This window comes from Gadus morhua, chromosome 8 (genome assembly GCF_902167405.1).
Source record: "Gadus morhua chromosome 8, gadMor3.0, whole genome shotgun sequence".
In the NCBI taxonomy this organism is placed as follows: domain Eukaryota; kingdom Metazoa; phylum Chordata; class Actinopteri; order Gadiformes; family Gadidae; genus Gadus; species Gadus morhua.
The window spans coordinates 1,295,118-1,320,200 of record NC_044055.1 but is presented as its reverse complement, the minus strand read 5'-3'; the positions used below and the strand labels follow the sequence as shown (position 1 = coordinate 1,320,200).

General features: G+C 43.9%; 2 protein-coding genes across 3 annotated transcripts in view; both read right to left on the bottom strand.

Annotated features, from left to right (window-relative positions):
• LOC115549574 (choline transporter-like protein 5-A) overlaps positions 1-5,905 on the bottom strand; it is a 21,655-nt gene extending 15,750 nt beyond the window's left edge. Inside the window, exons 1-3 of the mRNA XM_030364853.1 lie at positions 5,738-5,905; positions 2,955-3,003; positions 2,636-2,709 (exon numbers count right to left, since the gene is read on the bottom strand). Of these exons, the coding sequence (XP_030220713.1) occupies positions 2,636-2,709; positions 2,955-3,003; positions 5,738-5,825 (211 nt within the window). The 5' untranslated portion in view covers positions 5,826-5,905. The remainder of the gene's footprint in view (positions 1-2,635; positions 2,710-2,954; positions 3,004-5,737) is intronic.
• A 1,652-nt stretch (positions 5,906-7,557) lies between these two features.
• LOC115549593 (epidermal retinol dehydrogenase 2) lies at positions 7,558-24,668 on the bottom strand. 2 transcript variants are annotated; one of them, XM_030364894.1, is made up of 7 exons: positions 24,400-24,668; positions 23,412-23,761; positions 21,100-21,231; positions 19,719-19,818; positions 19,196-19,340; positions 15,808-15,933; positions 7,558-9,612 (listed from the first exon to the last, which is right to left on the bottom strand). In XM_030364894.1, the coding sequence occupies exons 1-7, from the start codon at positions 24,407-24,409 to the stop codon at positions 9,516-9,518; spliced, it is 960 nt and encodes a 319-aa protein (XP_030220754.1). In that variant the 5' UTR covers positions 24,410-24,668; the 3' UTR covers positions 7,558-9,515. The 2 variants fall into 2 exon arrangements, with proteins under 2 accessions (XP_030220754.1, XP_030220755.1); XM_030364895.1 differs by having other exon boundaries at positions 24,358-24,622.
• Between the last annotated feature and the right edge of the window lie 415 nt (positions 24,669-25,083).

Below are 25,083 nucleotides of genomic sequence, written 5' to 3'. Positions count from 1 at the left end.
CTGCACTAGAGGCTAACACACTGCACTAGAGGCTAACACACTACAGTAGAGGCTGGGAGGCTAACACACTGCACTAGAGGCTAACACACTGCACTAGAGGCTAACACACTGCACTAGAGGCTAACACACTGCCCTAAAGGCTAACACACTGCACTAGAGGCTAACACACTGCTCTAGAGGCTAACACACTACACTAGAGGCTAACACACTGCACTAGAGGCTAACACACTGCACTAGAGGCTAACACACTGCACTAGAGGCTGGGAGGCTCACACACTGCACTAGAGGCTAACACACTAGAGGCTCACACACTGCACTAGAGGCTAACACACTAGAGGCTAACACACTGCACTAGAGGCTGGGAGGCTAACACACTACACTAGAGGCTAACACACTGCACTAGAGGCTAACACACTACACTAGAGGCTAACACACTAGAGGCTAACACACTGCCCTAGAGGCTAACACACTGCACTAGAGGCTAACACACTGCACTAGAGGCTAACACACTAGAGGCTAACACACTGCCCTAGAGGCTAACACACTACACTAGAGGCTAACACACTGCACTAGAGGCTAACACACTAGAGGCTAACACACTGCACTAGAGGCTAACACACTACACTAGAGGCTAACACACTACACTAGAGGCTAACACACTGCACTAGAGGCTAACACACTAGAGGCTAACACACTGCACTAGAGGCTAACACACTGCACTAGAGGCTGGGAGGCTCACACACTGCACTAGAGCCTAACACACTAGAGGCTAACACACTGCCCTAGAGGCTAACACACTAGAGGCTAACACACTGCACTAGAGGCTAACACACTGCACTAGAGGCTAACACACTGCACTAGAGGCTAACACACTACAGTAGAGGCTGGGAGGCTAACACACTACACTAGAGGCTAACACACTGCACTAGAGGCTAACACACTGCACTAGAGGCTAACACACTGCCTAGAGGCTAACACACTGCACTAGAGGCTAACACACTGCACTAGAGGCTAACACTCTACACTAGAGGCTAACACACTGCACTAGAGGCTAACACACTGCACTAGAGGCTAACACACTGCACCAGAGGCTGGGAGGCTCACACACTGCACTAGAGGCTAACACACTAGAGGCTAACACACTGCCCTAGAGGCTAACACACTGCACTAGAGGCTAACACACTGCACTAGAGGCTAACACACTAGAGGCTAACACACTGCCCTAGAGGCTAACACACTACACTAGAGGCTAACACACTGCACTAGAGGCTAACACACTAGAGGCTAACACACTGCACTAGAGGCTAACACACTACACTAGAGGCTAACACACTGCACTAGAGGCTAACACACTAGAGGCTAACACACTGCACTAGAGGCTAACACACTGCACTAGAGGCTGGGAGGCTCACACACTGTACTAGAGGCTAACACACTAGAGGCTAACACACTGCACTAGAGGCTAACACACTAGAGGCTAACACACTGCACTAGAGGCTGGGAGGCTAACACACTTCATCTGTGACTTTGGTCCCCAGAGACCCCCACTGGTTCCTACACTCAGCCATCCAAATAATGGAGGCACCAATGGCCGGCGGGGAGGGGATTGGGGTGATTCATAATCTCTGTAACGTTCCTATTCTTGGTTCTGATCTTCAACCCTCTTCCGTTTCTCTTAATTTTTCCTTCACTGGTTAACCTCGCCTTTCTGTCTATCAGTCCGTTCATCCTCCTGCCTCATCTTATTTCAATCACAACCTCTCGTTCGGAGAAGGCAGCGTCACGGTTTTCCTGGCAGAGGGAATGTTAAAGGGGTCCTGTCACACTCGCCATTGTCTAATAAAGGAGAGTACTTCTTCGTTCAGGTGCAACTTGAACAACAGGATTTGGCTTCTCCGTTGGCCCGATGGAAACGAAGAGCTGATGGTTGCAGGCTGTGAGTCTAATCTGACTCTCTTAGATTAGAAAATAGCCCAGCGGCCTTCCTCTAACTACGGGGAACGGAGAGGCGTGGGAGAGATATGGATGATGGGGGATGAGAGGGAAAGACTAACTCCTCTGAGACGTTGATGAGCGGCGCCACGCCACAGAGAGCAGTAGGCAGTGTGTGTTGTCACTTGTGAGTAACAGATGAAGGCAGATTGGAGCAGCGGAGAACACAAGAGAGTAGAGACAATGGTTGAACGCAGCAAAGAAAAATGGCGATGGAACTAAAGGAGATGAAATGATGGAAGATTGAAGAGCACCGTGCAAGGAAGAGGCAGGCAAGCATAGTTTGTAAGAGGAATGCAAGTTTTTAAAAAAGATGTGTGCGTGCCTGTGCATGTGTGTGTGTGTGTGTGTGTGTGTGTGTGTGTGTGTGTGTGTGTGTGTGTGTGTGTGTTTGCGTGTGTGTGTATGTGTGTGTGCATGTGCGTGTGTGTGTGCGCTTGTGTGTATGTGTGTGTGTGTGTGTGTTTGCGTGTGTGTGTATGTGTGTGTGTATGTGCGTGTGTGTGTGCGCTTGTGTGTTTGTGTGTGTGTGTGTGTGTTCAAAGGGGGGCTTGTTACACTGGAGGCTATATATGGCGATATTTATGTGAGGAAGACCCAGGGACTTGCACAGTTTTCTTTGTGTATGCGTTTGCAGACTCACCCACAATCCCAAGAGCCCCATAAGCAAGGATGACGACCATGAAGATCAAACAACATAGGACATCAGTGCAGCTCCTACCAAACCGGAATAAAAAGAGCAAGGAGATGAAAAGATGTGGGAAGAAGGATAAGTGTAAATCCCTAAAGACCAAAGCGAAAGTACAAATTGGAGAAACACACTTTCACACTTATTTTCTTTCGATGAACAGCCAGACAGTAGATTTCAAATTACATAAGGAACAGAAATTGCGATAACTGGTTTCACTGGCTTCTGATTGTAGTTACAACAACATCATGACATCAAAGTGGTATGGGCTGACCTTTTGCGGACAGGACCTCTGAAGAATGGATCAAACTTGTGTGGTTCTCCTGCGAAATAGAGACAAAATTGAGATGAAGAAACAGATAAAGGCCCAATCCCATTTCTACCCCTTACCCCTTCCCCTTCCCCCTCCCCCTTGTTTTGAAGGGGTAAGGGGAAGGGGTAAGGGGTAGAAATGGGATTGGGCCAAAGAATCGAAAAAAAAGAATATTTCTTTGTACTTTTTTTTTAAGTGTCTTTCAGAAGTGGGCTGCTTTATAAATCTTGATAGTGGCCTGGAACAGGTCAAACCAGGTATTTCTGTTTCCTTCGAGGAGCAACATGCAGGTTAGCAACCAGGTTCACTAATGTGAGGGAAAATATGGAGCAAATTGACCGTAAAATGACAGATGGACTTGCCAGACCTAAAATCAAACTTCAACCTGAAAATTCCGAAGAAAAACCAAGGTTAGAGCTAGAGCTACAGCACTGGGTACATATTGCTGAGCCTGGAGACTCAGATGAGACCCTCCTACTAACAGGAAAGATGCAGCAGCCTTATTGCTTCCTGCATCTTCGAGAAATAACAAGTAATCTTTAACACCAAAGGGGCAGCAAGCTGCGGAAGAATACGTTTATGTTGAGTCGGAACTCAAGGCTACAGAGCAGAGTGCAACTGTCAAGTAAAAAAAATAAGAACATTTATTTTAAAATGAATTTTCTACAAGTCCCCCCATCTCCCACCTAGACCAAATGCCCCAAAAACTTTTAAGAATTAAACGGTTGTTTTAAGGTATTCCATAATTATTATTATGAATCATCTCTCATAACAACCACTGCACGTAAGATTGACTAGAGTCTTAAGAAGTTTCTGTTGGTTCAGTAGTAGCAAATCATTACAACATTGAAAACATCTTCACCTGTCAGAAATGTTCACGGGAAGAACGACATCACACACTCTTTAGCTGCCATCATGGCAGCCAGCCGGGTGTTGGTTATGTAACAAAGAAACAATAAGGCTGCTCCTTTGTCTCCATTCCAACACTTTTGCTTCCCCCCTCACTAGTCTATATTTATTCCATTCCATCCCTCTCAAAGGCTGGTTTTGTCATGGTTTGCCTGCCAAGTTTGACTAATATTGTGACCATGAATTATGGTCTGCGGTACACTGCCCATACTAACAATTTGTGATAAAATTCGAGGCACAAATCAATCAGGTTTGGTACTGTATAACACTCCACTTGCCATGTAAAAAACGATTTCTTATGATGCTTGGGAGATTTAGGAGCCATCGTTTGATTGTAATTTGAGAGAAATGTCCTAGCCATCAGTCAGACACTAGTGAGCTCAGAGAATATCTGTTAACTTTGCCTGCCTCTGTATGAGACAATTTAGATTGTAGACAGCTCCCTGCTCTTTTTCGACCAATCAGGACATCTCTTCCCTGATTGGGTCAGTGAATATCATTCCTGCCAATCACATTGATGCCACAGCCTACCTCGACCCTGGTGTTCGAGTACAACACTTCTCAATGGCGGAGAAACCCAGGGAGGGAGCAGAGAGAGACCCCTTTTGGGGGTAACATTTTCTTTAACATTGCACTCTTCCTCTCTTTACAACCCTCAAACCCCTTAAAGTCCCTGGTCAACCTAATCCATAATTTCCCTCAATTTAGTTTGATTTAGGCCCAATCCCATTTCTACCCCTTTACCCCTTCCCCTTACCCCTTCAAAACAAGGGGGAGGGGTAAGGGTAAGGGGTAGAAATGGGATTGGGCCATAGAGTTGTCAGAATCCAGTGTGCATAGTCAAAGCAATAACGAATAATTTCCACTCAATGTGTAGATACACACACGTTATTAAGGCAGGATTTATATAACAAGGTGTGACCTCATAAAGAATAATGTAAACATCCCTTCCCTGGTTCTACCGATGCTTCATATCAACTGCTTTCTCTATGCTGTTAACAGGCGGCACACTTCGTCGTGTTGCGCTTGTAAAAAAGATTTAGCAATGAAATTACATTGGTATAATACTGTCAGGGACAATAGAAAAATGTGTCTGCCATTCAAATTACAATCAGAGGGTTCAGCATGCTGTCTTAAGGCCTTTCATCACAGCAGCGGAATAGGGGTGAACACCGGTGCATCTCATTATGTTAACCAGGGCCACTGGCATGCCTCCCGAGCCATCATTAACTCTATGTGTAACTACTACCTCTGTGATATGTTGGCAGGTTGGCACGTATTGAGCAGCACATGGGAGAAGACAACATCTTAGGTCAGCTCAGGGGGCATTAGCGATCCTGCTAATCTTTATCCTGTTGGACACTGAAATAGCCTTCCCTTGTCTTTCTCACACACATGCTCCCATTGTTTGCGTTGGCTATTACTACTCTGAGCAGTAGAGTATGATATTCACACGGCCCATCTGTTGTTGGCTCATCAGCAACAAATACAATTCAAGCACCAATCAATATAACAATCTAAATAATAATCAGGGTAGGCTACTGCAGAACCCCAATATGTGACATCCATTAGGATATGACTCTGGGGCAATATGCTCAAAATGAGGATGATGGACAATATCAATTATTGGGATTCCTGGAAATGTGATACTATATTGATTGCCCTGTGTAGGCTATAGGAGAAAAAAAAAGTGAACTTATTAATTTACTATCAGACGTCAGCGAAACCCAAATGAGACAATGGAGTCGATGTGATTGACCACATTTGCCTGCATAATTGAGAAACTTGTCAAGTGATCAATATCTCTGTGACATGTCACACATGGAGCCGCTTACCGTAGTAGCGAGGAGGCGTTGGTGGACGACCGGCGACCTCGCTCCGCACGGCGGCGGAACTCTCCTGTGCGTAGCGCTTCGCCGGCATGGTGCTGCGTGTCTGTTGGGGATGGATGGTAGTAGCGTAGTATTGGTGGTGGGTAATAGAGTGGATGAATGGAACGAGAGTGTTGGGGAATGCAAGCTTATCATAGGCTCCTGCGATACATGTGGTAACAACACAGCTCAGCGTCACGAATGTTGAATAAAATAAAATAGAATAGGATAATAATGGGGATTACTTCATCATAATAATCATAATTATAATATACATAAAATATGGACTATTATAAGAAGAGTTCATTTAAAGTGTGACTAATTAAAAATCCATAGCGTAACCGTGAGTAGGCCTACAAGGTTTTTTGTAGTTTTTTTACTGCAACATTGCGACGAAATTAAATAGGCCTACCTATAATATGGCACTATGGTGGGTTAACGGGAATATTACAGTTTACTTTCGGGTGCGGGCTATCAAAGACCCTCCGCCATCAGGCAAATAACTTTAGATATGTCAATTCGTTTAGCCTCTTGCATTGTTTGAGTAGGCTAGCCTACATATTGTCACTTGAACGGCAAAATTATGACAGAATATAGGCCTAAATATTGTAGGATATAACTTTACATTTTAAATCACACGGAATCGTTCCCACGGTCACAAATGGTTTGCTCTTCTCGTTTACGCGCTCCTCCACAGTTCCATAGTGGACCTTGCGTTGTTGATTTTATACATTTACACCGCCATCATGTGGCTATAAAAGGGACTGAACAGAAAAGGTATTTGGAATAAAACAACATAATGACACTTCTGTGACCTACATTATAAATATTTCATCAATAACTTTAGCCTCCAGTGCTACACTGTGCGTGTGTCTCGTTTGACCACTTTCATTTGACCAGTTAAATATCCCCTCCCCTTTCTCTGTTTGTTTGTGCGTGTGCGTCCGTGCATGCGTGATTCTGTCAAGGCATCACAGAAATGGTTTGGGAATGTTTCCTTATCTTCATAACTTGAGATGTGTCCATGCTTGATTTCATACCGATTCCCTCTAGCGTTTTTAATAAGGCCTCCTTAGCAGTGCGTATTTGATCAAGTGATTTAATGACACTGCCGCGCGTTATATATGGCTGGTCCTCCGGTCCAGACACTTGCCAAACAGAAACAAGTCATGAGCTCATAGCATCCATGCTGTTCTTACCCTCAGCTACCCATTTATTCTGCCTGAGATTGACTGTCCATTGCTTCATTTCCTTCCTAATGATGACATGTGATTTTAATTAAAGATAGCCAATAAATACCAGTAATGACTTTATCCACAGGGCAATCAAGCTTATTGGATCAAAATACTTAAAATATAATAATAATATGAAATTGGCATATAGACACTGGCCGCTAGGGGGCAGTAGCAGACCGTCGAACGGGCGAGACATTAGGCGATCTTCACTACCACATACCACTCTATGATTAAAACATCGAGTACATTTGTAATGGGATAGAGATTAAGGCACCATCCAAATTATTCTACGAAATAAATACGCTCAGTATATAAATGTAGCAGACTATATAGAAAAATGCCACCCCATGATTTGCATGTTTTCAGCTTAGCTTTTAAAAAAGGTACTTCTCGTTGACGTGTAGGCTACTCGTAACCTACTTTGAAATGGGAGTATAAAAGCTGAGAAGGAATGACAGTCAGGACTAGAGTAAGGAAAGCCTCAGGTTCAACCATTCAAAGTGAAAGTATGTGTCACCTTCCATAGGGTATAAAACAGCAGATGCAAGCTATAATTGGTTGATATGTTTTATTACTCATGTGTACATTACAGGTTCATTTTACATAATAACAGTCCATTAGTGACCCCAGTCATTATACACGATATAACAGCTTGTGCTTTACAACAGCTAGCTCTCTGGACGTAATAAAACTGAGCGAGATTATTAAAACATGTCCTCGGTGCAAATGCGATGCGGGTGCAAAGCATACGGACCAAGTCAGCCCCTTATCCTACATCAGCCCACTGAATGACCCCCCCTTCATCCCGGGAACACATTACAATTACAAACGGTTGGCTCTATGCTAGCTTCTTGTAGCATTGATTAAGGGGAAACATGCGAGGATACGTTGAGAATATAATAATGGTATTATAAGAACCATACTACTTTGGTGGTCAAAGTAAACGACCGGATGGTTTGGCTGAGCAGACCTTCTGTGCACCGGCAGCAGTGTACTGGTCCCGTAGGACCGGTCCCACACGACCACAACGATAAAGAGGCACTACATCCATGGCAACGGGCTATTTCTAGTGCCACTTCACTGGTCAGTATTACTTTGTAATACTATTGCAATGTAAAGTCAGATTGACACTTCAAATTAAGCAAACAACATTTTTGGCTAAAGTATAGTAAAAGCACAATACTGGCTATTCTGGTACATGGGTATCTGATCAATCTAAACATACATAGGCATGCCATATGTGAGGGGAGCTGAAATGTCTCTAACACTAGAGCAAGTTATTGATACATATGCACATACAAAAGTTGGCAATTTTGTGAGAGTGAAATGGGACAAAATCGAAATGACCAAGTCGACAAACCGAATGATTTCAATGATAAACTATTGATAAACTAAACGAAATACACCACAGGGCATGAAATTATGAATTAAAAGCAGCAGCAGTGTCACAACTCCTTCATTTAGATGTGTACCTGAAACCAAACCACAGTTCAGTTTCCGGTTTCGGTCTCACACAGCACCAACGTGGTGGGCTCACACTGACCTGTATTTTGACTATAGGAAGTGTTTGGGTTTCCCCCCCACCCAGGGTTGAGCGCTACAGCAGCAGTCTGTGCTGTAATGTCCCTGTCCCCAGACAGAGGGGTGGACGTCATGGACTGCTTCAGTAGGGGCGTGGAGGTGTGTGCTTTGCTGTTTCACTTCACCTTTACTTCTGTTCTCGGCAAATCTCTCTGCACATGAACACTTCTTGTATAGCCGATACCAACCTCGACCGTCTAACCCTTTGGAGCGTACCGAACGGGAGGTACCACAGGAACCCTTCGACGGGGTCCTCTCTTCGGCACCGTACGACTGAGGTCATAACTGGATTACAAAGGCATACATTCTAAAGACACAACAGTTGTGGAACACGGGGACTTACCAATACAACAAGTCAAAATACGAATATAGATAATTTTCCTTCAAGTCGGAGCCCATTGAAATGTTGGGAAGCACTAGGATGAGGGATCCTGGTGTGGGGAAGGGACTGCACCCCCCAGCACCTGGTAAGTGTCAAGTGGAAGACTAGGAATCCTCGTTCATTATCCTTCAGCGGTCTCCTTCGCTAATGGTTACCCACTGCGGGTTTTCTTTTAACAAACACAATTCACATTGGTGTAAAAAAAAAATAAAAAAAACTTTGCATTTCAATTAAGTGAAAATAACAACCTTGTTAGTATTCTTCATCCGAACCGAATGAAGACGGCAGCTAATGGCGTCGTAGCTAACAAGGCGCCACCGCCGCTACGAATGAACACTCAAAAACACAACGACTTAGGATGGATCCAATCCTATTAAACAGACGTCAAGGACCTTTCTTGATTAAAAAAAAACAACTTCTGTTTTTTCCAACGGCTTGCAAGCCAATTAAAACCTAAAACCCTGAAGACGGAAGGCATGCTTTCAACGATCCCCCCCATCTGCCTCTCCTCCTCCCCCACCACGAAGCCACCGCCTCGTCCCGGCTACTGCACTTTCTTGTTGTGTCCTCGGAAGGTGTCCATGAGGCTGAAGGCTCCCAGGTACTGGCCCAGCAGGACCCCCTGCTTGGTGGGTAGGATGCTGAGAGAGAGAGAGAGAGAGAGAGAGAGAGAGAGAGAGAGAGAGAGAGAGAGAGAGAGAGAGAGAGAGAGAGAGAGAGAGAGAGAGAGAGAGAGAGAGAGAGAGAGAGAGAGAGAGAGAGGGGAGAGAGAGAGAGAGAGAGAGAGAGAGAGAGAGAGAGAGAGAGAGAGAGAGAGAGAGAGAGAGGCAAACAATGGTCAACAAGGGGGGGTCTGGAGTGCTAGGGTGTGCTGTCAGTAACGGGCAGAGTTGAGGGCGAGGGGGGGGGGGGGTTAAGGTGGAGATACTACAGTCCTGCAGTTCCCCGTTCCTTGGTTCACCTCCTCACCAAGCGCAGCGCCGACGGCTTCAGTCGTTACCGGTGCTTCTGGTGAGGCTCCGGGGCCCCTCCAGATGGCCTCTGTTGTGAGTCTGTTTGTGGTGCGTGTGTGTTTGTGCGTGCATGCATTCATGCGTGCACAACCACAAGCACTGTCCCCAAAACTTTGCTACCTTAATAATAAGTTAGTACTAGCAGATGCGCAGCCTCCCGTCAAGAAGGCTGCGTAAGAAGAGGTAGTCATCAGGTAGGCGAGGCTGTCATGCACAGCAGACGGTACGAAGGAGCGACAGGAGAACGTCTCCAGCTCTACCCGAGCTGGAGACCGTGCACACGCGCATCACACACGTGCACACGGGCATCACACACGTGCACACGGCATCACACACATGCTGCTCATCAAGCTCCCCGAGCCCAGATGTATAAGGCACAGAGAGGAGCGAAGCATGGTAACCAACACTTTCCTCACACACCAACATCGGTTACGGCGACGGAGGATTGTTAAAGTGATGATGTTGAAAAGTTAAAGTATAATATTGAGTCTGCATGATTATGATGACCCTCAGTTAAAAGAATATATTTATATTGCACAAGAATTGTCCTATCGGTGTCTCCTGAGACTAACCATTGTGATACAATTTGCTGTTGTGAAAGTGCAGTAATGTTCATGGAACGCAAGCTGCAGTGATAAAATGAACGTTTTATTGTTGCTCGAATTGAACAATAACCGTAATGTTTGAGGATTATTGGGATGGGTTGACGTGTGAAGTAGACCTTACTTTTATGTGACCGTTTATCGTTGTGTGGAAGGGCCACTTTCCCTTTGTGCACACATCTCATTCCCTCAGGTTTTTTAATCGCCTCTCCAAAGATGCTTTTCGGGATTTCATTTTTCAACCCCAATGACCGGCTCAGGTTGGCAGAGCCGGCCCACTTAAGACCCGCCGCTGTGTGGTATTACCGTTTACATGGCAGGACTGAACGGGTTTAAAGACATTAAAAGCATAAAGCTGAGAAAGGAGAGCTTCAAGGCCCATGTGCGGTTGATGGTTGGACACGACGGGGTGTAGTCAAAAGGCTTGTTTTGATGGACCCAAATACAACCCTGCTTCATACATCTGTCGTATAAATATTGGTGTGAATATAACCTGTACGATGGACCTTTAGTAATATCGAACTAGAAAGAAAGCAATAGGACTTATTGATTAATTGTAAATAAGCTAATTCTCGACACGTACTGATGTGAAAAGGATTTAATAAATAAAAAAATAAAATAAGTAATTCAAACTGGAGTAAATCTATCATGGTAGGAGTGGTGTTACATTTGACTCTGCCAATAATGAACTTAGAGCAACAGCCTCCTTCTCAGAATAAGAATACAAGTTGCGCTAATGCAAAGGAATCAATTAAGTCTTTTTTTTTTTGGTCTAAATACCAAAAGACCAATACTACTACCCATTTATTTAATACTACTACCTATTTATTTTATGCTATTATATAATATATATATTTACACACAGCAGTTACCTTATTCTCGGTAGATATCCCTTTAACCATGATTATTTGCGTTATTGAACACAAACCCAAAGAAGCAACACTTGGGAACCTAACCTATCCAACACTGATGAGTGCTGGTCATATGCACTGATCAAGTGAATGAATTACAACAGCGGCTTCATGCACATTGTGGGATACATTAATTCATATTGTATTTTATTAGAAAGAGAATTATGAATCACAGTATTGACACTTTGCAGGTTATACTAATTTATACTAATAATTAATGGCTAAAAGTTTTTATTATTGTGAAATCTAAACACCCCAACCTGGTGATTTAATTATGCGTGTGGTATTGTTGTTCTTTTGAACTTAATATGTTTGTCAAACAATTTGACAGTGTCTTGTTAGATTTGAGGACGATGAAACGGAGCACTAGCTCAAATTCATAAAAAGATTCAGAAATTATAAAAAATATTTATTTTTTATCAATGATTTGTCAAGGAATAACAGATAAGCAAAACCCAGGTAACAAGGCAAGACATCATTTTAGCTCATTTCCGATTTGAACTGCCTTCGATTCCAAGCATTCATCTTGTCGTGTCATTCCCAAGACACTGTGCCAAGGGTCACAGACAGTCATATAGCTGCACCTAATATTACCAAGACTAAAAATACTAACTAATGGGGGGGGTGGACCAACCAGGGACATTGGTGGGTAGGGATATGCTGCCCATGCAAACGGTTCCCCTCAGATTGTGAATATACATTTTTGCCATCACCAAACACCATCCACCAAGCAGTGCTGCCCCCGTGAGGTTACACAACATTCAGCCCATTACAGCCTCGCACAGGTCAGCCCCTTAGAGCGGGTTACTGCGCAGAGCGAGTCCTGAGTCTTGTTGGGTAACGCAGTGTCCCAGGTAGCCATGAGGAGGGTCGATACCTTCCAGTCTAGGTCTACACGAGGCAGTAGGACTGGAGGGAGAAGACAGGACTTCTACCAGGTTACCACGACTCTAATTCAAACCTTGTTGGAATGCAACTATACAGTTCATATTCATATATATACTGTTCTATACATTTGTTCAGTTCATATTATTAACTGATTATTTAGTGCACAACAACCTTTTGTGCATGTAATCTAAAGAAGACTATTGCATCAGAAGAGATACAAGGGCATAGTTTACATAGACATCATTTGGGGAATCCCTCACAGTTGAACTGAAGCAATGTTCTAATAGACCACTTAGTTAAAAGTTAAATGGTTAAACAACAGTTAGGTACATAACCATGGCTCCAAAATGCACATAATCAAAGGATCACATTTTTCTCATACCAGCCGAACTAGGTATTGACAGGAAAGGTGGGTTCCACTTCCTTTACCTTGAACTCTGGAATAGATAACATGGCCCTCTTGGTACACAAGGGCTCATATTGTGATAAAGAAGCTCCAGCATGTAAGTGGGGCAAAGGCCGTGGCGGGTCTATGGACACCTGCGCCGTTTAGTTCCTTTCAAATCCAACCCTGGAGCATTAACCCGGATAGTATGGTTAACTTGCGGTGGTTGGAAAACACTCATTCAAAGTCTGGTCAGAACCAAACAAACAAACTCTGGTCCGCTTGAAAACGGGGTTCTCTGCCTGCCTCCGAGTGAAGACCCATTTGGTTCGCTATGGGAGAGATGGAGCTGTTTCTCTACAACCTTTGGTCCGCCAAACAAAGTCCAGTGTGAACGCTAACCGAACCAAATTAATAATTCAACCACGTATCCTTTTTACCCCTGAATCCGAATGGATCTACAGGACTATAGGTGCACTAAAGTAAACGGAAAATGGCGACAGCAAACGGCAGGCCATTTAGAATAGCGCAATTGGCAAGGTTGTCAAATGGCAAGGTAGCCCGTTGACGACAGAAGTCCAAAACACTATATATGATTGGACTACCCACCAATTGACCAATTGGTCCAATAATGTCATTTTTGGATTATAATAATACAGGCTCAATTGTGTATCGTTATTCACCTAATTGCGACTGATAATTATAAAAACGTATTTTTAGCATCGCTCTGACACACTAGTTGACCCAAATAATGCCTACTTTACACGACCCAATTCTATTTCTCAGACTGACCAGCAGTCTGTCATTTTCTTGCCTTTCTGGGCTACCAAGCTGCTTCCGCTCGATGCGGCCATTGCAAAAAAGCTTTTGGAAAAACAGGCACACATTGCAAAATAAAGTTGAGGCAATTTTCTGCACACAAAATAGCCTGAATCCTTTCAGGCCATAAGCTAAATTCCTTTGAAACCAAAGTGTAACTGTCTCCATCTTCTATTCCGATAGATTTAGGAATTGAATGGCGACCACATTTAACCCTCCAGAAAGTCTGCACAGTATACATGATTCCATCACAACCAATTTCCCTTGGGAACGTAACGGCGTGGCCTTAGCACAGACTGGTGGAAACACTCAACTAAGTGGGAGGAATAATAGTGTCCTTTGTTATCGAAAAGCACCCAAGGCTTTGTGATCAATCTGAAGCAAACTCTGGGGACCCAAGGGCCATGGCTAAATGAAGTCAGGGCGCCAATGCATTTCAGTCATTTTAAGATACGTTTACGATTTTCAAATTTCCCCCATTTGCAGTATCCCCCAGTGAACTCCTTCTGAGTATTAGGGTTGGATTTTTACCATACACCGCCCTTAAAGGAGAGACTCATATAGGTGGCTCGTGTGAATAAAGCATTGAAACTATGTTTTCGAAGTACTTAACGCTACCAATCACGAAATAAATGATCTGGAGGGTGAAGCCCTGTCTAGAAATTCAGACTACCCCATAAATAGTCTGTGTGATCTATGCAAATTAATAACAAATTGAAGTGCCACAGAGAACTGGAAAAGTGTAGCACAGCTCCTTTTGTTAAACACAAAGAATGCTTGCTTTACAGTCTAGTCTGATCTGGTATACTAAAAAGGAACTACTTGTTAGATAGGCCCATCAACTGATTATAAATGCATCAAATAGATGGATTTGTACCTTTTAAAAACAGAACGCCTCTATAAGATGCGACTATCACACAATACAAATGGGCTTTATAATTATCAATAGCAGTCCATAACTTTTAACAGTTATTGACACGGTGTGGATATAGCCTAAGCTACAGTGTTGTTTGTCCTCTCAACGGGGAAGAAGCCTGGCAGCAAACCACTACACAAAGGCACAGGGCCAGCGAGGGGATACAGCCTGAGGACCGAGAGGTCAGCCGGCTGGCCGTGTCCGTCCACTAGGGATGGGCAAAATGATTCTTTTCCGGGAACTAGTTCTTTCAGTTCAGTTCACTATAACGATTCGTTTATTTGATTCGTTCGTTTTGATTCGTTCGTTACGTCAGATTACATCTTAAAAAAAAATAATAATAAAAAAACTTTTTTTTATATATATATTTTTTTTTTAATTGGTCATGGGCCCGGATAGGACAGTCAAGACCGCAGTCCGCCGTTTGGAGATGCCTGCTACATAGTATGTCGAACGTCCCACCAATATTTATACCACTTGCTTACTCTCTATATTTCATTCATGGTTTTACATTTATAATTTTATTTTACTTTACATTTAATTCTTCATTGTTCAGGCATTACAGAACTTGCATGGTCATAAATAAAAAATACGAACTGCAGTTTAATTTCTTTGTTTGTTCTTAAATTGACGTAGAATGGAGCAAAGACTCCTGGGATTGGGAAATGCGTTTATCCAATAAACAGATGGAGGTCAAGTCTATTTTCGAAAAAATGTAGGGGGATATATGAGTCGAATGGTATGACCCAAGATACGTCAGACAGAGAAAGCGCGCATATTCGACGGTACCGCCTTGTCATTGGTTTACCCAGGTGCCATTCCAACACCATTGCTACCTCTCATTGGCTGAATCTTTGAGAAAGTTGTAGACTCAATCAATGGAAGTCGCGGGGAGACGGAGCTCTGTTCGTTTGTATATTTTATTTACGTGACCATATGTTTGGTTTATGTTAAAAAAAAAGAATCAAAGAACCAGTTCTTCTTGTTTTGGGGAACCAGTTCTTGTCGTTCACGTTCGGGATTCGTTCGTTGTAACGAATCAGTCGCGACCGACACATCCCTACCGTCCACCCTTCAGGCTGCTCCTGGCCCCTTGGCAGGGAATCTCATGTCACATAATGTAAGGAGCGCGGGAGACTTCAGGAATGCCCCCTCAGACGGATTAAGAAAACAGATGTGGAATGTTGCCCAAAAGACACTGGACAATGCACTCGATACAGATGTTGCGTGCACAGCAGAGCAGCAGAGACACACGGCGCAGACACCGTAGACGAATAGAACTGAGGAGAAGTGTGGACTGACTTCTTAAGGCCTGCGATCAGGTACATGCTCCGTGGCAGCAGCAGGAAGACCTGGTCCGTGAGCACCGCCCGGATGATCTTCTTGGCCACATAGGTCGGCTCCAGGATGGGCAACAGCCTGGGCCATCTGAAACAGAAAGGAGGCTGATCAATAACACGTCAATCACAGAGGGAATAGGGAATAAATGCCAGGGGACTGATATTCTATTCATTCTTTACTATCATTTAAACGATAGAGGAGGAGCTAAAAAAATGAATGACTGGAGAGTCACAGTCATAATTATAGTAAAAAACGAATACGTAACCATGGTGACCGACAATCAAGTGAGATGTCTCTACACAGCCATATTACGCTTTGGGCAATTCTGAAGGATAATCTATAATGCTCCAAGATCTTTAAGATGGAACATTTCGAAAAAGGCAATCAATGCATAATAGTTATATTGATTGAATTACATTATTATGCTCATAATTAGCCATTTAAAAAAATAAGATATTGCATAGGAATGTCTCAAAAGGAGACTTTGTAAAAAGGCTTTTTACTTCTCCTTTGTTGTACTTCTAGGTTAGACATAGCCACGCCTTTGGCTACCAACCCACGAGTATGTCACTATAATAGTCCAGGATCTTTCTGAAATGTTTACCCAATGGATCTGGGCTCAACAGGATGCGAGCTGAAGGCCATGTGATTCTTCGAGCACGTGTCATTCGTCAGACCTCCAGCATGCAAAGTGCCTCACGTTCATCAGCGCACTAATCAAGTTCACAGCTTAGGTCCACAATTGGTTATTATGCGTATTTGCAGAGTAGAGGAGTTGTGACTGGGAAAGCCGTTGTACGACACAGCAGGAGAAACAGCGAAATGGAATAGCCCCCCACCGGTGACTTGGACAACCTGTACCAACCACCTACTCTCCATTATCACACGAGTCTCTTTCTGAAGCCTGTACTCCACTCCTCATGAGGGATTGAAGCTGCTGAAGGTTAAGAGAGAAAACAACGCAAAAGAAGAAATAAAGAAGGCAGTATCCCTCTCCAGTCCCTCTCTACATTTCACCGCCACTGAGAAGCGTTTCCCTCACACTCCTGTGGCGGAGCTATGGTAACACTGTGTGGACGGTTGTGATGGAAAGATTGATTCAGGGAATCTATCAAGGAAGCGAGGCCTGGAATGGTCAGAATGAGCCTCGGGAGTGGTGTGAAATCTATATCGTCTTTTACAGAAGCAGTCCACCGGAACAGATATTAGCGCCAAGCTTTTCACTCACAAATAGCTGACGAATGGCTTTGGCATTTATTACAATTTACACTCAAATGATGGCTCTTTAATCTTATCTGCTGCACTGTTAAGTGGGTCAAAAGTCAATGCGTGTGTAAGAGAAAAGTAACGCAAATAAGTGAATGCGATTTTTTAGTGCCACGGAAATATGTTCATACCAGAAATCTTAAATTTCACCCAGGGTTCTAGTGCAACCAACCTACGTTAACGTACTACTTAACCGACTACTTTTACTACTGCATAAACATACACTTATATACATCACATATTCATAAACCAAACAGAACAAAAAGCATTAATAGACGACCAACTTGTAGTGGGCAGACTCCACAGCTTAGTGTGTGGTCTAGTTGAACATTTGACCCTGACTGACAGAAAGCGACAGGCCCTTGGCTTGGCGTCAACACCAGGAGACGGTGCACAGTAGCTGCGGGCTGTTCAGTGTCCGACGAAAGGATGGATGAATGGAGAGGTGGAGGTGAAAGATGAAGACGTATTCGAATGACTGCATGCACAGAGAGCATGTTGTGAGGGCGGAGAGCTGAAGGATGGATCGAGAGAGACAAACGCGAGACAAGCAAAAGCCTGTCACACCTTTCAGAAATTACCCTGGGCTTTTTGGCTACTCCCACAATGCACCTGTGTCATTCGAATATCTTCTGACAAGGAGAGCTCTTGGGCAATGGTTTTCATTTGTTGATTTTATTCATGGTCCCCGCTCACATACTATCTATCCATCTGTTTCTCAGTTGTCACAACATGGAAGGACAAAATAAGATTTGTCATTTTTTCTTCATCTCAAACGGGTCAGTGCTTATGGTTTTTTAAAATAAACACTATTTAAAAAAATAATACACTCAGACGGGAATGAGGTCCGAGAGGTATATTTGTTTAATAGCTGTTGGATTTAACCAGTCTTTCCTAATGAAAATGTTATTTTATGACCATATTTTTGCTCGCCTGGCAAACGCCAGACCTCATGTCAGTCTACATTGAGCAGAGGTCTGGGAACCACACATTCATTTTCTCGTATTTGAGGCGTGGTTTATGATTGAAAATCCTGGTTTCATGTCTGACTGCTGAACATTTTAATTCCGACAACAACCGTTAAGAGGAACATGCCGTTTGTCTCTTCCCAATGGCTGTTTCCACAGTCATCGCCAATTTCATTCTCCATCCCTCTCAACACTAGGTCAGTCCGCTACTTGCGTTTGTTTCTTCTCACTTGCGTTTCAGACCTATGTCAGTCCTGTCCGAAAATATAATTTATTTTTCTTTGCCTGCCATGTCAGGCTGTTGAGTTCCCAGGAAGTCTACGGCCTGTCTACTGCAGAGCGGATGGCCCCATGTTACTGACCCCACACCCCACACATCAGGGATGAAGAATACAAAGCTATAGGACACTTATGTCAACAAATAGTCCCTTTGATTATTATAACAATAATAATCGTCGTTTTAAAATAGCAATCATTGTTGCGCTTTATCACTTTCTGTATGGTCCATTAGGAAAATGAAACTTCAAGATAAATGCAAACGGTTGATAAAACCTGTAAAAACTATGACGAGTACTTTTATTTTATTGATAATGAACTGTTAAGAGGCAGTGCTCCATAACATTTTATGGCGACGTCAGGGATCGATGAAGATGATCTGAAGGGCACTACAGAGCTTACCGCCATGAGTCAGAGACGACCGGCTTATTGCATACGAGGCACAGAGATAAAGATAGAAAAATCAAAACGACTGACAACTATGGGTCATCGCGCTTATCTTTGTAATAAAACGTACGAGGGAGCAGAGATTAAAAGGGAAAGTAGAGCAATAGAGGGGGAAAAAAAAGTACACAACAGTGAAGGCTATTGGCCTTTCAACAAGTGCAGTTCACATCATTCTTTTTCATTTGTTGTGCAACTGAGGGGAAAATTACCCTCACAGCATCGTCATCCCCACAGCAAAGACGATATATTGACTGATCCAACTACCAATGTACAGTTCTGTTCAGACTGTGATTGAGAGCTGAACTGGCTTATATGGTTAAAACAGCGAAGAAGAAGAAGAAGAAGAAGAAGAAGAAGAAGAACCAGCAATACACCTTCCCAGGTCTGCTTACTTGGTTTGGCATCCATCGAACATGCCGGTGTTGATGAAGTAGGGACACACAATGGTGGTCTTGATGCCATCTTTGCCGGTGGCGATGAGCTCCAAGGAAATGGATTCGGCGAAGCCCACAGCGCCAAACTTACTGGCGCAGTAGTCTGTGTGGAGGAGGTTGACATTTGATACTGACATAGGTCAACACCCAGATTAATGATAATCTTTAGCGATCAATCCTACAGTTACAGTAGAGGACTGGACGATATGGGGGGGAGGGGGGGGGAAATAAAGCAGGGCAATACCCAGAACACAACCTAGAGCTACAACTGAAAGCCTCAATACTAGTTTTAAACAAAATTATTTATAGACTGTTATCTGAAGTACCCATTGACAGGAAGTTCATTCCTGAAAGGTCCACAATAGAATGTACCAAAACATAGATTCTACTGTATACCTTCAATTAACATGGCAATCAAATCGACATGGCCGAGAGAAAACAGGGAAGCAGACCAGCACATGGCTGCACCCAAAACACCAACCTGCCAGTCCGTTCACTCCTATGAGTCCCGCGCTGCTGGCGATGCACACCAAGTGTCCGTGGTTGTTGGCGATCATGGCTGGCAGGAAGGCCTTGTAGGTCTGAAGAGAGGGAGGGGAAACCATTAGAAACAAGAAACCAACCGAGCTGAGAGTGAAGGCTTGTACGGCACACGCCTTGTTCACGAGCTGAACAGCAACATCATTACAGTACAAACATAATAACAGCAAAACAGACCGTCCTGCTAAGGTGAATCAATTATTAATCGAAGGAAATCAAAATATCTCAATTAATATTTGAACATAGTTCCGTGAGATCACATTCTGCTTCCCTCCGCAATAAGACTGGTCTAGGGTCTGTTGAGAGGTTTCCAAAGATAACAAAAATGATATGATCAATCAGCACAGAGTGGGACGGTACCGAAGGCCCCACACGACGAAAGTGTAGAAATCGATGGAGCAATAAAACTGTTCCGCCAAGATAAAACTGAATGTTGATAAAAAGAAATGTGCATGGAAGGTTTTTTCTCAGATTAGAATATGTTTCTGCTTCACCTCTGCAGTCACATTGAAGTGGGCAATGCTGATGTGTTGCGTTTTTCACTACTGAACCGGGCTGAGCTCACAAGGCGCTCCAGGTAGGATTCAGTCTGGGAGACGGCACGTGAAAGGGCTTGCACAGCAGTTAAAAACGGTTTTAAACCATCAGCAGACAACTTTTAAAAAGGAATTGGTTTGATCACTTCCTTATTTAGACTTGTAGGAACTTTGCCGTTTCCTTATTATTACCTTTGGCTTTGCAATAATTAAGGGGATACAGCCAAGAGCCGCGGTTCGCAATCAGTGGGCCACGGACCCTCACACTTTTAATTACTATGTCTAATTGTAACCCTATATTGTATCTAATTACAATAACAGCGCAATGAGAAACTGGCTGTCATTAAAGATACCATAGTTGCCCAAATGAAAGTCTGGTGTCTTAAATTGACCTGGATATATCTATAGCCAATGGTGAGCGATAGTGATTTAAATAATGTTTGAAATTTATATCACATCCTTTAAAAGATTTATTCTAGAAATATAAAAAGCTTGCCACTCAGGCCCTTTCTTTGTTTGCAAGAATCGTACTACCGACACTCCTAAACCCCTCCCACTGCCACCCTACAGCCTGCCAAGCTGAGCTAGCTCGGGTCGCGCAGTTCCCATACCGTGCCGTGGAAAGACTTCTCATTTGCATAGAGGACCACAGTGACAAACAGGCTGCAGAACCCCGCCCCAGTCAGCACAGTTGCAAAGTACGGAAACACGATAAAGTATTACTCAGTCATAACATGAACCATTTGAACCCCCGTCAGTCTGTCTGTCTGTTTGTGTCGTACGGACCCAGAAGTGAGCCATGGTGTTGACCTCCATGGACTTCTCGATCAGGGAATCAGGGGCATCCATGAACTTCTTGCCGGTCACGATGCCAGCGTTGTTGACCAGGATGCTGACGTCTCCCACCTCTCTCTTGACCTAGGACAACGATCGAAATGACATGTTAGCCACCACCACCACAACCACAGACAGGCTTCCACTATCAAAGTCTAGAAGGCTGTTGAACCCTTAATACTTAGAGTTAGCCTGTTATCCATTATCCGATAGTTAAGCAATCATTGTATAGGGAGGGGGAGGTGGGGGTGATAAGAAGCGCTTTTAATACTTTTAGTTCACAAGGATCATCAAATCTGTTGATAAAGGCGGTGTTTGGATGTGGCAATCTTCCCAAACTATGCATCAGGACAAGCCAATCAAGATTCCTTCATCTTATTCTTCATAGAGAGACCATTCATTTTCCCTTAGCAACATCTGTGGCCATTTGACAATGGCCTGCTTGAGTTCAAAGGTAACTAGCAGAACGAGCCACATGTTTAACCTGCATTCAACTCTGCCTTTTAAACTGTTTGTACTTTCCGCTACTTTCTCAACTACTCATAAAACACATTTAAAGTTCAACCAATTGAAAATATTTTAGTTCAGTGCTATTGTGCCAGTCACTCATTTATTGCATTTGAACAAAGGTAATTTTCCCGTTGGGAACTAGGTTCACTTGCTACGAGGTAGAGTGCATTAGGACAGGTGAGATAGGCAACCTACATGTAAAAAAACAATAAACAAGTGCATCTTAAACGCAGATAACAAACAAGATAACCGATAACACGAGATACAGGTTTGCTTTGGGGCGGTGATAAGGAGTGAAACAACAAACACTGTGACCACTGACCAGCTGATATATTCCTCTACTTATAGACAACTCCTTTATGGACTTCATTAAGTACTAAAGGAAACCGATTGCACAAGGTTGCATATGGATTTTGACCTATTAAGTGATGTAAAAAGAGATTGGTTGAAATCTCAGATTTCTATTTCCTTCTCTTTGGCAAACACATTGTCATTAGGTGGTTATTATTCCCATGGAACACCACATTATGGCCACGGTCTCTCAGATCTCATGTTCATAATACTGCAAAGGCAAAGGCCTTCAATTAGTTGGCCTAGTAACTTGGCTTAGTCACCATTGTGTTAGCACTTAACAGACATTTACGTGTAAATCTTTGAGAATTCCTCTTTACGTCAAGGTGAAATTAATAAAATGAGACATGTTCCTTGAGTAGTATCCTGAAACACAGAAAAGAGACAATGGTCTCGTGGCTGTACGTGCATCATGCAAATAGAGTGTCAATAGCTGACAGCTAAAATGGTTCTGAAGCCACACCTCTTTGTTCTGCTGTCAAAGCTCCACAACAAACAAAGGAGAGAGTCCTGTCCGATACGATTGCCCGACAGGTTTTACCTTACAGGGTTTTTCTATTTACACAAGGATAATCGCTCCCTTTGTTTATAAATTGAGGCGTAAACTGATGCTTTAGATAGCTTGAGGCATCCAACTGAACTACTACTGTCATTCACATCATACAGGCTACAGTAGGGTGTATTTATAACGGATTACGTTTATGGTCAACTGAAGAACAATCTAATTTGATATAGCTGATATATCGTTAGAAGCTGTAGAAGTCAAACATTCAGAGCACTATAAACCTTTCTGCCCCAACTGCCGAAATTTAATACGATTTTCCCATACATGGCTATTGGGCTAGCAAAAAGGACAAACTTTCACCCAGTTGGTTTACAGAACTAGCATTGTAAAAGTGATTGGGTTAGCTAAAACGGATCATAAAACATCAGATCATATCACAAGGTAGCCACGTCACACACTAATCAGTTCCTAATCGAATTCAGTGGTCCTATGAAGCAACATAAGTACATTCAACAGTCTCACAGGGATTTGGAAGCTTTTACAGGGATTCCGTTGGACAGACAATGACCTATGCTCCATTAATGACCTATGCTCCATTAAGCAGTGTAGCAACCGATTCCCCAAGTACACTATATCCATCTCAGCCATGGCCACTAACTATTGATGGACAATTAAGGGTTTTGACAGGGAGCCCACTGGCCGGAGAAGTGATGTGTGTATCCACACACACACACACACACACACACACACACACACACACACACACACACACACACACACACACACACACACACACACACACACACAGACACACACACACACACACACACACACACACACACACACACACACACACACACACACACACTCACACTCACACTTTAGCAGCACTTCTTACCTGGTCGGCAACACTGTACACCTCTGCCTTGTCGCTGCAGTCACAGACGTAGCAGTGGACCCGGGTGACCCCCTTCTCTTTGACCAGCCGGGCGGTCTCCTTCAGGCCCTCCTGGTTGATGTCCCACAACACCAGCACTGTGCCAAGGTCGGCGAACTCCAGGGCCATGAGCCGCCCGATGCCGCTGCCGGAGCCTGTGATGAGCACCACCTCACCCGCCACGTTCTTCTTCTTGGTGGGGATGAAGCAGAACACGAAGGACTCCAGGCTGTACCACAGAACTAGCCCGAGGACTTTCAGGGTTTCCAGTATGAAATTCATGGTGGATTTCAAAAAGGGGGGGGGGGCCTCTGTTGTGAACAGGAAGAAGATGTGGTACAAGTTAGAAAATGATTTACCGTTAGCAACGCAAAATGACACAGACGTGGTATAACCTCGTTATAATAGAATAGCCCAACAACAACTTGAAAGACGATTGAAGGAGATGGCCAAAACACGGGCACACACAATAACACGTCAGGAAGGAGGATATTCATTCAGGCATGCGGGTAAAAACATGCCAGAAGGGCACGCTGATCTCGAGTTGCGCTTATGAATGCGTTTTAACGCCTCCTTATTGTAAACGTAACGTTAACCCGTTGAACGACACCGTTAACCCGAACCCATCTCCGGGAGACTGAGGGCCAGGCTAGAGCCCAGGAAGCCCGCTCAATCGAAGTGTTTATGCAACGGTACGTCTCACATCCTAACTTGTTAAGTATGGTTGTCACTGGCGGTAGGAAACGAGTAGTTTATACTTCCATTCTGCACACACACTCTGCACAAAACAACTTTGGCAAGCGTTAAAGGTTACACAATTGCTAACAAAAGAGTCTGCACCGGGAGATGAGGGCAACGCGATAAAACGGAGTACACTTAAAACAGGGTTGATAACAGGAGAACCCACCGGAGCGGCTACAATGGCGTGAATCTCAGACGATCAACTTACCGAGGTGCATCCGCTGAACTGAGACTGAGTGTTGATATCCCGGCTGGTCTTTTATCTGGCCGTGCCGCGCCTCTACTCTGCGCTAGGGGACCTTTGCACGTCAGCTGCTCCGTGTGTTCGCCTGTGGCAATTTGCATAGGCGGTGCCAAAACACACTACAAGTCCTCAGTTGCTACGCGGGCTCAGTGTGTCTCAGCGGAAGGGGAGTTGGCCTTGTAACGGCAACGCAAACACAAGCCAGTGTAAGCCGGGCATTCACGTGACCCGTGGCCGCCTTCGACAGAGCTCCCTCCCGCTAGGGATTCTGGGGCTGTTGGTGCCTAATGCGGACTTGAGACAACAAGCACCGCCTGCATCGCCTCATCGCCTCGGGTTAGCAAATATATTTTGAGGCAGTTGAGATGAGGACTTGGTTTTCTTTGCAGTTGACCTTGAGACAGAACTATGTTTTGACGTCATAGCTTAAACCTGAACGATAACGTGACTGCTGCCACATCATTGAGCAGCGTAATAGATAAACAATAACGGTCCTTGTGCAATACCTCGAGGTACACCACATTTAATGCATTACTAGTTAGTCATTGATTATGGAACTATAGTTACTGGGCCACTTATGAATATTGCCATTACAGCACCTATCTTATACTGAAATGTACACTTTGTTTAACTTAAAATGCAGTCATA